Consider the following 15727-nt stretch of genomic DNA (forward strand, 5'->3'; position numbering starts at 1 on the left):
CTGATACCAGCTATTTGGCACAAATGTTCTTAACAGAGGCCCTAATTAACCTGAAATTGAGAAGCCATGCTAAGAAGCATGCTATTGCTTACACTCCTATTACACTAACTGGTGCCTATCCTTTTATCTTTATTGCCCCTCCCACATATGAAAAACAACTTTCAGAAAGCATAAACTTTTAGCCTCGAAGATAACAGGGTTCTGTCTTTCAGTGCTCTATCATCAGGTTGTCTACATGGAAACATAACAGAAAAAAATGTAATCCTGTGTTGCAGCCTGAAAAACAAGTTGGAAAATTTATTGCCAAAGGAAAACTTTTTTTTATATTCAATGTTCTCACATTTACTTGTTTCCAATTAAAATTTATTAGACTATGCAAAGGGTCTTAATCCAGACACTGTTGTTGTTGTGTCTTTCGGCTTATCCCGATTAGGGGTTGCCACAGAAGAACTCCGGTCTGCTAATGTTTGGCAGTGGATTTTTACGTGCCGAGTTACCAGCCCTGACGCACAACCTTCAATGAAGGCACGCCCATTCACGCATGCCTCCACACAGAAGACACTCTAGCTGAGAATCGAACGAGACAATGTCTTGCTGTGAGGCGACAACGCTACCGCAGCACCACTACCGCGGGTGTCTTAATCCAGACATTAAGTTATGCAAAAGTAGGAGAAAACATATCAGCTCTATACATGTGTACTTTTATACCCCATCCTCACCTCATCAACACAAAATTACAGCCTATTAACTAAAACATGCTTTTGTCAATCTTTTCTTCACTTTTTGCACGTAAAGCCTATGTTTCTTAACACCACAAAAGAAAGATGGAAAAAAGACATCTGTTTATTTTAGTAACTTTATCACAAGAGCTAAAATACATTACTATACAGTGAAAAGTTTCATAAAAATACTGTTAAGAACAGAAATTGTTTTACTTAGTTACATTTTTTCCTTCTTCTCTTCCTCTCACAGCCCTTCCAAACATTGACATGAAGCAAGGCAAATGCTTTTTAGTTCCCCACAAGTTTAACAAAGTCAGCAAAAGTCCATTCTTTCCACTTATTCTTATACAACCATATTTCATAAATGCAACTGATGCTTTGCAGTCTTATATTTATTCACCAATTTCCATGTTGCTGGTCTTCTTCCTGTTCACCTCCATCTCTCAACTCTAGACTCAGGTTCAATTCCAAGGAACTCCCAATTCTTCTAGTCAACTCCTGTGCTTTTTGCTGTCCCTCAAGCATTTTTGTTTAGGCCAGTGGAAAATGTTTCACTGGCAAAGTCTCTCTGTGTGCTTTATTACCAGAAGAATGAGAAGCAGAGTCCCCTTTTGCTTGATGGCTCACTTTTTGTTGAGTGGGACAAACTTGCATTTTATCCTCATCATGTACTGCATCCAAAATTATTTTGATGCTCCATGGAAAAAATGAAATTCTGAAAACAGCTGGACACAGCAGCTTGAATCTCACACAAGCCTTTCCATATTCCCTGATCACTGGAATAAACATGTTTCTCTTCTGCCTGGTGTACAGTGAATAATCATTTTCCACAAACACTCACTTTTTATACTTTGCCCTTTTAGCACAATTTTTCAGGATCAACTCTTTCTGCTGGTTGGTTTGAATCTTTACTAAGAAACAAAGGTCTTGGCTGCTTTCCCACGGCCATATTTGGAGCATACACATGGTATGCCCTTTCAAATAACAATTCCTGCTGTGGAATACCAGTCCAGTTGCTCATAGGAGGTTACTAAGTTAGTGGCCCTAGAGGCTTTAGAAGCCTAGTCATGTTAATCCCAAGTATCCCCATTTGTTCTTTTTTAAGTAGTGAAATATGCTTAATTGCGCCTTCATAAAACACAATCTGTTCCTTCTAGTTTCTCTGGTACAGCAAAAATCTCAGCTTTTCCGCATGTGCTCTGTCCTCTAATTCTACCATTTCTGAAACATGTTTTCCTGAGCAGTCTCGTACTCAGACAGCCTTTTCTTCACTTTGATCTCTGATTTTTGTAGTTTTATCAGCTTATCTGAACATCTATTCAAAGCGTCTTCCATTTTTCCCAGAATTTTGTTATTTGGGCTAACAAACTGCTTCAGTTGATTTTTTTTTTGTTTGTTTTTTTTATCAACTCTGAACCCATTTGACTTATTTTCCCCTTTAGATTACTGAAAGCCATGTCTTGCACCAAAGTTGAAGATTCAACTGCTTGTTCATTACTCCTTTCTCATACCTTCCTTACTCATAACTTTGATTTGGGAATCCCCTACATTCTTCTGAATACTTTTTTCTTCTTGCAGTGTATGGTTTAAAAAAAAAAATTCAACCAAAGGGTGGGGGGATTCATCTTATTTGTTCTATTTTTACCTATAGTGCATGCTAAAGTTACCATGTAACACCTGTTTTGTCTGACAAATAATCTGTAACTGTAGTTAAATGTTCTGTCCGTTAGTGTCTTTTATGTGGAGCTTTTCTCTACTGAAAATGGGCATATATCCAGTTAGACTAGCCCGGTCAACAAATGTAAAATAAAAATTGTTTTTGAACAGATGCAGGATTCTTCTCAGTCAGTATTTTCTCTACACCTTTTCTAGCTGAATTTCTTTCAAACAGTCTTAGTCTCGTTGCTGGCATCCAGGCAGTCTGCTTACTAGCCAGTACCTGAATTTTACTCCAGCTGACGGTACACTGGTTCTAGCTTCTCAGCTTCTGTCACACTAAAAGAGCTGAAGTTAAGCTGTTGGTGTGCAACCATCTTGGAAGATCATAGAAAACATGAGTTTTAGTCCTTGATATGGAATATAAGATTTGTTCCAAGACAACTATAGGTGACACTGGTTGCAACAATCTTGGTAGCTGGAATAAAGTTAGTACTAAATTTGCCTGTTAATATACTAGCTATATGCATGGGATCAGAATGTGTGATATTACAGATGAGCTCACTGCATTGTTAAACACTTCCTCACTGCATTGTTAAACACTTCCTCACTGCATTGTTAAACACCTCCTCACTGCATTGTTAAACACCTCCTCACTGCATTGTTAAACACTTCCTCACTGCATTGTTAAACACCTCCTCACTGCATTGTTAAACACCTCCTCACTGCATTGTTAAACACTTCCTCACTGCATTGTTAAACACCTCCTCACTGCATTGTTAAACACCTCCTCACTGCATTGTTAAACACCTCCTCACTGCATTGTTAAACACTTCCTCACTGCATTGTTAAACACCTCCTCACTGCATTGTTAAACACTTACTCACTGCATTGTTAAACACTTCCTCACTGCATGGTTAAACACCTCCTCACTGCATTGTTAAACACTTACTCACTGCATTGTTAAACACTTCCTCACTGCATTGTTAAACACTTCCTTAATTTCCTGACATAACTAAAGAGAGATCTGTAGTTTCCTTTGGTATTTGTAGCAGCTCTGCTCCACATTTTCTAACAGTGCTCTCAAGTTCCTTGCTGGCATGTTTCAATGCTGTCTTGAGGTATGGTGGATGGGGATTTATTACAGCATTTAAAATATTTTCCTTCTTTTGTTATACAGTTTACTAATACAGGAGTCACACCAGACAGGTTTATTCCTGTATTTACCATTACATTTCTATAAAGCTGTTTAGGTGGTGTCAAAAATAGGAGGTTAATGTGGCAGCTCTCGAAGATGGATCCATTTACTGGGGATTGCTCAGAATTTCATGCTTGTCTTTTATAAGCTGAAGTAAGTTTACTTTGGAGAAGTCCCTAAAGATGGTTTTATTTGGTGGTGGGGTGGTACCATTAAGCCTGACAGAGAACTTCACTCATGTGAAGGATGGGGAGATGCATTGTGTGGTACAAGTGGGGGTTAGGTTGGTAAGGACTAAGTCAAGGATACTGAAGCCCCTAATGAGTAGTTTTACAATTTGCTCCACTGCATGAGCATTAACAAAGTCTAGTAAATGTTGAGCATGTCCAGCTCACTAGCAAGAAATGAGTTGGTTTCATAGTTAACCCCTCAACAGTACTAAAGTAAAAATAAAACCATGTGCTTTATGTTTTTTTGTTTGTTTAAAGATTTGCATGGGGATCTGTAGCTAGCAATGAAGTAATATTTGGAACTGTTAAGAATGATCTGGATCTCCAAGTTACAGTTGTAGATAATTTGAAGTGAGGTCATGGTGTTTCTGAGAAATACAGATATTCCTCTTGAAGGCATAATAGGCTAATAAGACACTAAACTCTCTGAAGTAGTCCCTAACACTACAGAGACTGTGTGTGTGTATATGTGTGTGTGTGTATATATATATATATATATATATATATATATATATATATATATATATATATATATATACACATACACACACATACATATATACACACACACATATATATAAATATAGATGGGTGTATATGCTTTGGTCAAAATTTGTATATTCGATTGTTTTTGGTGGACTAAACAGAAGGTTGACAGGTGTGCGAGACTGCGCAATTTTCGAATTTACAAATATTCCCCTTTGCCCAATATTGTGCAAACTCGAAGTTAGTATATATAATTTACGGGGAGGGTGGCGCAGGGGGTGGGCTTCCCTCCCTCCAAAAAAATGTTTATTTTAAGGTTTGAATACACTAAGACTGTTTCCTCAGGGCACAAACAGTAGTGCGTCAGCATCCGCATTTTTGATGTATTGTGGTTCCATTTGAGATGTTGACATTTGAGTTTGTCGATGAAATGGAACGATGACATTCACGTTTGCTGATGTTTAGTAGAATACATCTCTCACACACACACACACACACACACACACACACACACACACACACACACACACACACACACACTCCGAATGGATCTTTTAATCTTGGACTATCTGCACTAAAATGCATCATTATATTTTGTACTTTACTATGTACTTATTCTGTATATAATTTTGATTAGAAAGACTGCAATATACTTTCTGCTCTTTCAGCTCAGGTCATGGCTGAAAATGGAAAATAAACCAGTCCACTTACCCAGTGAACAAACAGTAAATAAAAAAAATAAATATAAAGTACTGTAATTGCCCGGAAACTATGTTCAGTAACTGTACAGATATGAATGTGTTGGGAGTCATAGAAGGGACTCAAGTGCTGGCATCTTTCTGTTTAGACTCCTGAAATGGAGTAGTGCCACTGTGATGTTGTCCAAATTTTGGTTTGAGTTTGTTATGTGGAAATGTCCATTGGGGAGACTCTGCCTAAATAAGGCTTTAGCCGGTATGTGAAGCCCTGTTAGGGGAGGTGCAAGTCATTCCTGCCAATACAGGAAGCCCTATTTATCGTCTCATCCCAGGTGGGCACATACTAGATCCCCTTAGAATAGCATCAATTACTTAGCCAGCTGGTAAAGCCAATTCTCGTTTCTTGGCGAAGGCAAGATACTACTCAAGACCAGCGTCGTTCCTGCCTGTGACACATGCATAGCAAGTTCCATCATGTCTCTCTGTATGTCCCTCTGGGTGGAATGAGTCATGTCAGTCACTCCTACATGGGCCACCACCAGACCATAGTCATACTTATCTGGTTTTTGGGAACTTAGCCCCTTGTGACATCATGGATCCTGACACTGGAAAAGAAGCTTATAGTCACCCAGTTCTTGTCTAGCCTTATGAATAGGGAGGCTGTATTCCTAACTATAGAGTCTTATGGCTAAAATATTTCACTTTGTGGCAGCAGACTTAGTGGGCCTTAAAGGCTTAGGCCTGCTTTCCTGATGACCTCTGTGGAGTTATAGTATATGGGAGTGGAGAGGGAACAGGTATTACCTGGTGTGCTGAAGGCTGAGAACTTTCAAGTGTGGTCTAGGAAGCTTTGGCAAATTTATCTTTACACAGAGTGGTACAGAAGATTTGACAACTGTTTTTCATTACAGCTTCAGCAGAGGTACAGTAGTATAGTGTGACTTACTAGAATAAGACTCCATATTCCTTTCTGTAGGTAATCATAGCGTCTTTGGAGAACTACTTTATAAATTTTACATATACTTCAATATTTTCTAGCTATGACCTACTAAATTCAACTATTCCATTTTATAAAATACTCAATTACTGTCAAAAGCCGCGATGGTACAGCGGTAGCGTTGTTGCCTCACAGCAAAGTTCTCCTGTTCGATTCTCGGCTGGAGTGCCTTCTGTGCAGTGTCTGCATGTCCTCCCCACGGTAGATTGGCCTCCGAAAGACATGCGTGAATGGGTGTGCCTTCGCTGAAGGTTGGGCTGGCAACTCGGCACCATAAAAATCGACTGCCAATCATTAGCAGATTGGAGTTCTGCTGTGGCGACCCCTAACCGGGAAAAGCCAAAAAGACACAAACAACAACATTCAATTACTGTCAAAACCACATGAGCAACAGAGAAGGTGGGTTTACTATTAATAGCTGTAAGGAGAACAGCATAACAACAAAGTATTAGTGTCCAACAGCAGAAACAAAATAATAAAACAACTTTCAAGTTCAGGATAGAACTTTGTGCTGTTAAGAGTTGAACTCGAGAGTTGTTTTATCATCAAGACAAAATACAGGATAAAATAAAACAAAGAAATATTCAGAGTACATTTAAAAGACACAAAGAATTTTACAGCAGGCTTTTTCACACCACTGTAAAGTTCTGCTAAGTGTCCTTGAAAACAGTTTCTTTTATTTTCACAGCACAGAATGAGTATGAACCTATAAAAGATAAGGGAAGCAACTGTATTTTCACAAGTTTTTATAATGATCAAAATTTGAAAGTGGCGATTAAAAGCCAGCAGACAGCAAAAAAAGTCCTTGTTCTAATCCGTATAAACAACAATGTAATTAATGTTCATTCAAATTAGACTGTGTATTATTATAGCAATAACAAATGACGTGGGTGTGGTATATTGAAGATTTAGCCAGGGTTGGTGTGGTTTAATCATGGGGGTGAAGCCCAAATGATTAAACAAAGCCAACCATAGGTAAATCTTCAATATACCACACCACAGAGTCAGTTATTGTTATTAAACAATTACATTATTTAAAAAAAAAAAAAAAAAAAAAACTTGCTTTTCTTAAATAATGTCTTTGTATAACAGCGCCGTGGTGCTCTTCCTTGTTTCCCGATTCTGCCGCTTTGCTGATGTATTGCACAGGTGTATGGGACTTTCGTTCCCACATTTATGCAGTACAACAGTGCTCTAGAAAGCATGCAGTTTGCATTGCCTTTGTTTTTTTTGGGGGGGGGGGATAAAAGAAAGCTGTAACCTATGGACAGTTTAGAGGTATGAGATATGGGGAAAATCAGGTATGTTTCTTTAGTTTTGCAGAATGTACCTAAATGTTTCTCGTACATTCTCTGGTTACAGCTTTTTTCTTATTTTAAGAAATGTGGACTAAATAAAGGAGGGGAAGAGTAATGTTGCTCTTTTGCACTGTTTGAAGGAAAGAAAGTCTGAAACAGATGTGCATGTCATTATTTAGTGATTTTATTGTATACACACACACAATGATATATATATATTATATATATATATATATATATATATATATATATATATATATATATATATATATATATATTATATATATATATATATATATATACACACACACACACACACACACACACACACACACACACACACACACACACACACATACATACATACATACACACACACAGATTCACTTCAGAAGCTCGGAATACTGAAATCTTGAATTTCAGTATCGTGAGCCCAAGAAGTTGAATCCACTAAAAAATACAAAATTCAAAACCTCGAATACTGGAGGTTTTGAATTTCGTGGTTTTACCACACACACACACACACACACACACACACACACACACACACACACACACACACACACACACACATCACAGCAACAAAACGCACTGACACACACCACAGCCCCTACCCAACCCCTTAACACACACATACACACTTACTTGAATACATGAACATAGTGGAACTTTAGAAGCGTGAAATCCAACAAATAACACATTGATTTAAAACCTATTTAAAATACGTTTTTCACTATATGAGAATGCAAAAAATGTTAAATTAATTTAAAAATACATTTAAATATTTATCTGGGGAAATGGCACCATCTTGTGGATTGTTTAAAAATTGCAAGGCACTTGAATATACATAAAAAATCCGATGTTTCAATGTGAACACAATCTCAAAGTGAATAAAAAATGCTTTAAAACCATTTTTTACAAAAGATTTAAACAGCATATGACTAATAAATTACATCAAGGACCACAATGTACATTGTCTCAGTTGTACCACAATCAAATAGACTTATAATTTGGCTGTTCTAAGCTTCAAGAGGGAGCTTATGGAAATATGGTCATTCAATCCAGGCTTTTTATTAGCTTCCAAGGTGATCTGCCACCATAGCTCCTTATATTCAATAGTTTCTTCCCATAGCCCCCCCTCAAAGATTTGTATCCACCTTCTCCAAGGTGAAACATAAGTAAGGGGCACCATCACACTCTAGGCTATGCTTGTACAAGGCATTAGCGTCTTTATTTGATACATCATATGTGTGTTCATATATTCTTTTTCTTAACTTTCATTCCGTTTTACCTATGTAAAATGCATCACAGAGCTGACATTTGGCCAAATAGACAAGCCCATTTCTACATTGCAAATACATATTCTCCTTGTTGTAGACAAAGGCACATTGGGAACAATGCCCGCATTTGAACATTGGGAACGATGCCCACATTTAAACATTGGGAACAATGCCCACATTTAAACATTGGGAACAATGCCCACATTTAAACATTGGGAACAATGCCCACATTTGAACGTTCCTTTCCTCTTTGTATTCCTTGTAACCCCATAATCAAAGTTACTTTCCAAAAGATTTTCAAATTCCTAGAGTTTTTGTAGACAATTTTAATGCTTTCCTTTTTTATTTATCATGTTAACATGCTCCATCAAATGGTCAGACAGGAAGATCATCGAGCTGTCAATAGAGTAAGATCTGAATTTCCACAATGATTAACACATTATTCATGTAAATTGCAACCAGGAGAGACCTAAACACCGACACACTTGGGGGGACTACAATATTCACAAGAAGGAAAGGAGAGATGACGCCATTCCTTATCACAGCTTTGGACCTTTTGACCAAATAGATAAAAAACACTTGGTGGGCACTGACTCAAATCAGGACTGACCAGTACCTTAGCCGAGAATAATGAACACTATCAAAGGCTTTGGAGTCAGATTAGGGAAAACTGCATCAATGTGTATGCCCCCCACCAATGTCCAAGAGAGCTGTGTCAGTGTCACGGAAGGGACTTAAGTCATGCTGACTGTTAGACATGATACTGGGATGAAATATTCCAATGGCTGTAGATGTACACACTTCTGAAATAATAGGTGGGACATGCCTTTCCTTTGTGGAACTATTAATTACAGAAATAGGACAGAACCACATCTAGCCATCTTCTTTGGAAAACACTGGCCAAGGCTACAGATCTATTTTTAAGCATTTTTACTAACCTGTGAACCAGGCCAATAGGAATTGTGCAGAGTAAATATAGTGTACCTAGAATTGGGAAGTATGCTAAAGTTGGCCATGTGATCATCTGATATAAAGCCATGAACACAGCTAACAAAATGCTTTTCTATCTCACTGTTACCAAGATATAGAAAAGGTAAAGGTGACTAGCAAAATTAAACCATTTAATGGTTACGTGCAACCCTGAATTAGATGTAATCAGATTACAGCTTTTATTATCCAAGCCATGTAAACTAGCCAAGTGAGGATATATACACAAAAGAATCCTGGTCTATGACCTCAAACCATTGGCTCAGCTGGCATGCAAGCTCTAATATTAGGCACAAGATCAACAATGTATCAGTAGTAAATAAATGGAAATAATAAGTACACAGGTAAGCTACACCTGATGGGGACTTTAACATACCGGTTATTAAAATGGCTACCTTGATTTGCTGTAACATCAAAGAACGGCATTTTTGGCCCCTGTTTGCCCCCTCGGTTCCCATCTTGGTGGCTTTCTCTGCTGTCTCAGTCTTTTCGCTCTTCATGCAGTATTAAAGGATGCTAAAAGGGACATGGAAGACCTGCTGACTGGCCACCTTTCTACAGGAAGGAGAGTTTCATATGAGCCTAACAGCCCTCTCCTCACTGGTCTCATTGTACTGAGCTAAGAGCAGAAGCACACTTGTACATGCCTGGAGTATAAACACTCCTTAACTCGGCTCACATCCCTACGCAAAGTAAAGCAGTACCAGACTTTCCCATAAATGGAGCACCTGCAATACAATATTATCAAGTCCAGCCCCAGGATGGGCAAGCTGAAATCACTCACTCACTCCTATTCATCCCTTGCCTACACCGACATATCCCAGGATGTTAGCTGAACCTGTGGTATTAAGGACCTAATCCAGTCAGAGCTAAAGCCTGTGCAATGTATTATGTATTTTTTTTAAATCAGCATTTTTACTGCATCAGTCTGTCTTATGTTTCTAATGTCTGGTTCCATGTCCAGCTGAAATCTCAATACAGCAAAACCTTACCCTGTCCACAACCACATAATCGTGTCCTCCTATATGCCATTTCATTAAATAAGTAGAGCTAATGGGGACAAGGGAGGTTCCTTGTGGCATAATTTTTTTTCCCTGCTGGAATGGTATTCACGTTAACGCTGTAAATGCAGCATTATGTCATGCTATGACTGCAGCTTCAAGCTTTGCATACTTCCACATCTAAGTGAGCACACCGGGTGTTGTGCAGTAATTTTACTAATTTCTACATTCCCGATCTCAAAGTAGGGTCAGTCCAGTATTGGTGGCACCCTCCCACATGACAGAAGCTCTGGTCTTCAGCTGCACAGCCCAACCATCCCTGGCTTAGCTTTTAGGCCTAGGCTTCCTAAGGAAGCCTTGATTACCCATAGTGCTCTTGGCAACAAGCTTCTTAATACTGTGTGCCAGTAACAAACAGGAACATTCTAGACACCCTGCAGAGGCCAAACTCAAAAGTAAATACTACATCTTTCAGGAAAATGTTGTTTTAGTACCAGATGCCATTCTGGTATCTGGTATTCTCAAATGCAGATGGAGGCAGGATCTGAAATCCAGAAGTAATGTCCATTTAGGAATAACTTAACACGGAATGGCACTGCTCAACATCACCTTAAATGCAGAGTCCAGACAACCAGAAGTAAAGGTTTTGGACTTCAAGGCAGAAGAGTTTAGCAAAATGTGTCAGTACCTCAAACTGTCTAGTCAAAGGTCATTCCAGTGATTCAGAGCAATAAAGGCACATCTAGACAGCCATCACTGAAAAAAAATGTATATATATCTGTTTGACTGCTGGATTAACAGTTGGTAGAAGGGAAAAAAATTGGGGAACTCATTATTTGTGAAGAAAAGGAATTTTCCAAAGTCAGTCAGTCAGGCAGATATTAATGCCCCTGGAAGATACTGGTATATCTCAGCTGTCCAGATTTTATGCCTCACATTTTTAGTCTGTTCCACATAAAATTTTGCTTTTCCGGCACATTACTGGCAAATCATTGAGGAATGAAGTCAGAAAAATAATGACAGGCATTTGAGTTTCAGATTTCATACCCTTCAGAAAATTCATGCTTATGGAAAGGGTCTATATCACATAGTCGAAGTTACATAACTTCGAACACCTAATGGTCGAACCATTATGTTCGAAGTTACATAACTTCCACTACCTAAAAAAAAAAAAAAAACACAACAGACAACAAAATAAACTGTTGTAAGCAGGGGGGAAAGTCCCCCTGCGCCTCCCACCCCCCACTACTTAAATATACCAACTCCAAGATTGCACCTCAATGAACAGAATGGAAACCTCCGCCTATGGAGATTTCCATTCACACGCTCGAACTTCACAAATTCGAACATATGGTCTTGACCATATGTGGTTCAAACTTGTAATAGTTTGATGACGTGATAGGAACCCTTATGGAAAACCTGTTACTCTTATCAACTTCTTAAGTTTGTAAGAGCAATATTTAAAAATTCTCCACCGCCTCATTATTTATGGCTTTGTCCAGATTTCTTGCTCCAACAGACAGAGGTATGGTTATGGGAGACATACCTCTCAACTTCTTAACACAAGAATTCTGGATAAACCCAAAAATAATAGGGGTACAAAGGCCTAAAAACAAGAGACAGATTTTAAATACTGCTCTTATAAACTTAGAAAGCTGACAAAATAAAAGGTCTTGCGTTAGTATAAATTTTTCTCAAGAATAAGAAATCCTCCAGAGCAAACTTGAGTCCAAACTGGCCACATCTACTAAAGACAATCATACGGCCTTCTTCACATATGTCCGCAATCTCAAGGAAAGCACCCAGATCTGCTCAGAACTGGTGGTCAAAGGCCACCACATACACAAACGCTGTATATATAGCCAACCGGCTGGCAGACAGGTTCAGTGAAAACTTCACTCCTCTGTCCCCCATCAGTAAAACAGGACATCTCCAGTACCTACTCCCCTCCCCTTATCTCTAAGGAGCAAGTTATCACTGCCCTCTCAAAGGCAAAAATATACAGCCTCCATGGGACCCAATAACATCCCAGGCTGCATCCTACATGAACTCAGGTAGGGACTTGCAGCACCATTAGGCAACCTATTCAACCAAAGCCTGAGTATCAGCTTTGTCCCAGCCAAGTGGAGGACAGCTACTGTCATCCCTTTGCACAAAGGTGGAGCGTCCACCAATCCAGGAAATTATAGACCCATCAGCCTAACTAGCCTGATCTGCAAGGCCATGGAGCAGATTATCATAGACCTCATTAACAAGGACATTGACAACCTCCAGGCACTTGATCCCACCAGACGAGGGGAAGATGGTGCACACTGCCTACCTTGACCTGGCCAAAGTCTTCGCTACTATTCCCCACTCAGGTATAATAGATAAACTCTCTCAGCTAAGCATCAATCCATATGTTGGCAGATGGGTAGCAAACTGGCTCACTGATAGAACCCACCTAATACGGGAAGCCACCTTAAGTAGTAGACCCATAACAATAGCAATAGCAGTGTACCCCAGGGATCAGTGTTGGGACCTCTGTTGTTTGGGATATACTTCTCAGAGATGCAGGCCAAATCTAGTGGGCTATGGCTGACCAAGTTTGCAGATGACTGCAAGCTAGGTGCTGCCATCAATTCCCCTAGTGATGTGGACATCCTCCAAGAGGGTCTCACCCAAACAAATGACTGGTGCCAGAAGCATGGCCTCAAACTGAATGCCAAAAAACACATCATCATCCCTTTTAAGGAGAGTGATGTCCCCACAAATGATCACATTGATAATAAGGTACTAAGCATGCAATCATTTGTGAGGGACTTGGACACCCAGGTTGATAGCAAACTGCATCCAGGGACAAGGTGTTAATGTTGTCGCCTCACAGCAAGAGGTTCTCCGGTTCGATTCTCAGCTGGGGTGCCTTCTGTGTGGAGTTTGCATGTTCTCCCAGTGTTCGCGTGGGTTTCCTCCGGGTACTCCGGTTTCCTCCCACATTCCAAAGACATGCATCTGGAGCATTTCTCCCCGGGCCTCCGCTGAAAACAGGGTCTGTGGAACCTAGTCGGACATTCCCGGTCAACAAATGTTAAATAAATAAAAATAAATAAAAAGTGCAGCCTGGATAACTGGATGGGGAACAGAAAATACACCCATGGGATTCCACCTGTGTCTCTGCTGGACAGTGGCATAGGGTGCTGACTTGTTGGAACATAGGCTAAATTCTTGGCTAAACTTTTAAGGGCCTCAGGGCCAATAGCCTAGTAACTTTCTATGAGCCTATGAAGTCTGAAACTCAAAACTGTCATTATTTAGTGACTTCAAACATCAATGATTTGCCAGAAAACCACAGATTTAATGAGGAACAGACCAAAAATATGAGGCAAAAATCTGGACATTGTGTGAAAAATCTGGACATCTGAGAGGTGAGACAGAAGGAAATAATGCAGGCAGGGAGTGTGACAAGGTAAGTGACAGAAAGGAGGGGAAAATTGAGGGGTCAGAAATTACAACACTGTAGGCTTGAAAGTTTGATTGAAGAGCTAATTGCTGTCAGCACACCTCTCAAGTGTACATTATTACGAGGAACGTACCTCATTTGGGGTCTTAAAAAGTTCACGTTCCTTGAACTTCCACATTGAAAGGGTCTGTCACACATTCAGTGTTAGGAATTTTTTAAGTGAAATCTATGGTAAATGGAAATAAATTGTATTAATTCATTAAAAGATCTTCTTTATAAGTAAAACCAGCATACTTTAACCACCCTATGACCTTCCTAGTTGAAGCTGTTCGTAAACCATTAGAATGTGTTCCACATTTTGTCCATTTGTTCCTCATTATGAGAGCTAGTGTTCCTCATTTTGGAGATGGAAGGTTGAGAGCTATATGCACAAAACTAAGGAAACGATTGTGGATTTTTATAGTATATTACACACCTGTATGACATGGGGTATGGAATCACCAGTCCTACACTCGTTAATAAAAATGACATGGCGTATGGAATCACCAGTCCTACACTCGTTAATAAGAGGGCTACGCCTTATAAAACTAACTCTGTTTGACAACCAGCACGTCAACGTACACCTCTTGGACAGGCAGCTAAGGCGTTACTTCTAGCAATCCCCACTGTTTTGCATGTGTACTTCCTATTACTGGTTGCTTTTTAATATTCATAAAAACGTCAATATTTAGGCGTGACTTATGGACGTGGGGCGGAGTTTGGTGCTGCGTCATGCGTAGTGTGGATTTTTTTCAGTATTTGGATTCCCAATTACCAGCAGAGCGCAGCGAGTTCATTACCGTAACTCACATAATTTCACTGTCACTCAGATCCACAGTGTACAAATATCTATGTGGAAAACGAGCGACAGCAGGTTAGCGTGCACGGTTCCACTGGGTTAAGTAGCCATTTCAGATAACATTAAATACGTCTACAAACCCACCTGACTTCCAGGTCTCGACTCTTCCCGAGCTCTACGGTCCTCACGTCTAACTGAACAGTACCGACTGAAACTGTGCCAGCCCGGCCCTGACGGCAGCAACGTGCGGGCACAGACGAGACGCGTAAAACAATTTACAAACGTCATGGTGGACGGGAAATTAGTTTATTTATACATTGTCAAGTTAGGTTGCCTGTTTCCCAGTAAAAAGATTGCGAGTGACACCATAACTATACCAACGTGCATTACAGGGGACAACGCACGCAAGCTTCCTGCAACGTCTTGAGAATAGGTTTACGATCCCCTTGGTTACAGAATGGAATGTTCCAGTGATGTCTGACATTACAGAATGGAATGTTCCAGTGATATCTGACAGAGGGTGGAAACGAGTCGTTCCCAACTCGTTGCACAGTCTGCATTTAAACTGTAGGGCATATGTCATTTTTGTTTCTGTAGGACAAATCTCAACAGAATCAGGGCCAGTTTTTAAAATATTAATTTGAGACATTGACAGTTGAAGATAATGTGAATTAATACACTTAACGTTTTCCTTTTTTTATTGAAATCTTAACTAATAATATATGAAAAAGATTAAAATGTAACAACCATATAACTGTTTTAATGTAGATGTGTGAAATTAGAAATTCTTATTTTAATAGTTCACAGTTCATGAGCAGTAAAGGCAGTGCAGATGAGGAAGCTAGAGGTGATGGAAATGAAGTGCCAAATAAGAGTGGTAGGCTGTACATTGTGGCA

The 15727-nt window shown here is 39.5% G+C and overlaps 1 protein-coding gene across 2 annotated transcripts in view; it reads right to left on the reverse strand.

Annotated features, from left to right (window-relative positions):
• GATC (glutamyl-tRNA amidotransferase subunit C) overlaps nucleotides 1-15264 on the reverse strand; it is a 294822-nt gene extending 279558 nt beyond the window's left edge. For both annotated transcript variants that reach the window (XM_044068883.1, XM_044068882.1), the window contains exon 1: nucleotides 14975-15264. In XM_044068883.1, coding sequence (XP_043924818.1) covers nucleotides 14975-15118 — 144 coding nt within the window. In that variant the 5' untranslated portion in view covers nucleotides 15119-15264. The remainder of the gene's footprint in view (nucleotides 1-14974) is intronic.
• Between the last annotated feature and the right edge of the window lie 463 nt (nucleotides 15265-15727).

Source organism: Protopterus annectens, chromosome 4.part0 (genome assembly GCF_019279795.1).
Source record: "Protopterus annectens isolate FY-2018-M chromosome 4.part0, PAN1.0, whole genome shotgun sequence".
Lineage (NCBI taxonomy): Eukaryota > Metazoa > Chordata > Ceratodontiformes > Protopteridae > Protopterus > Protopterus annectens.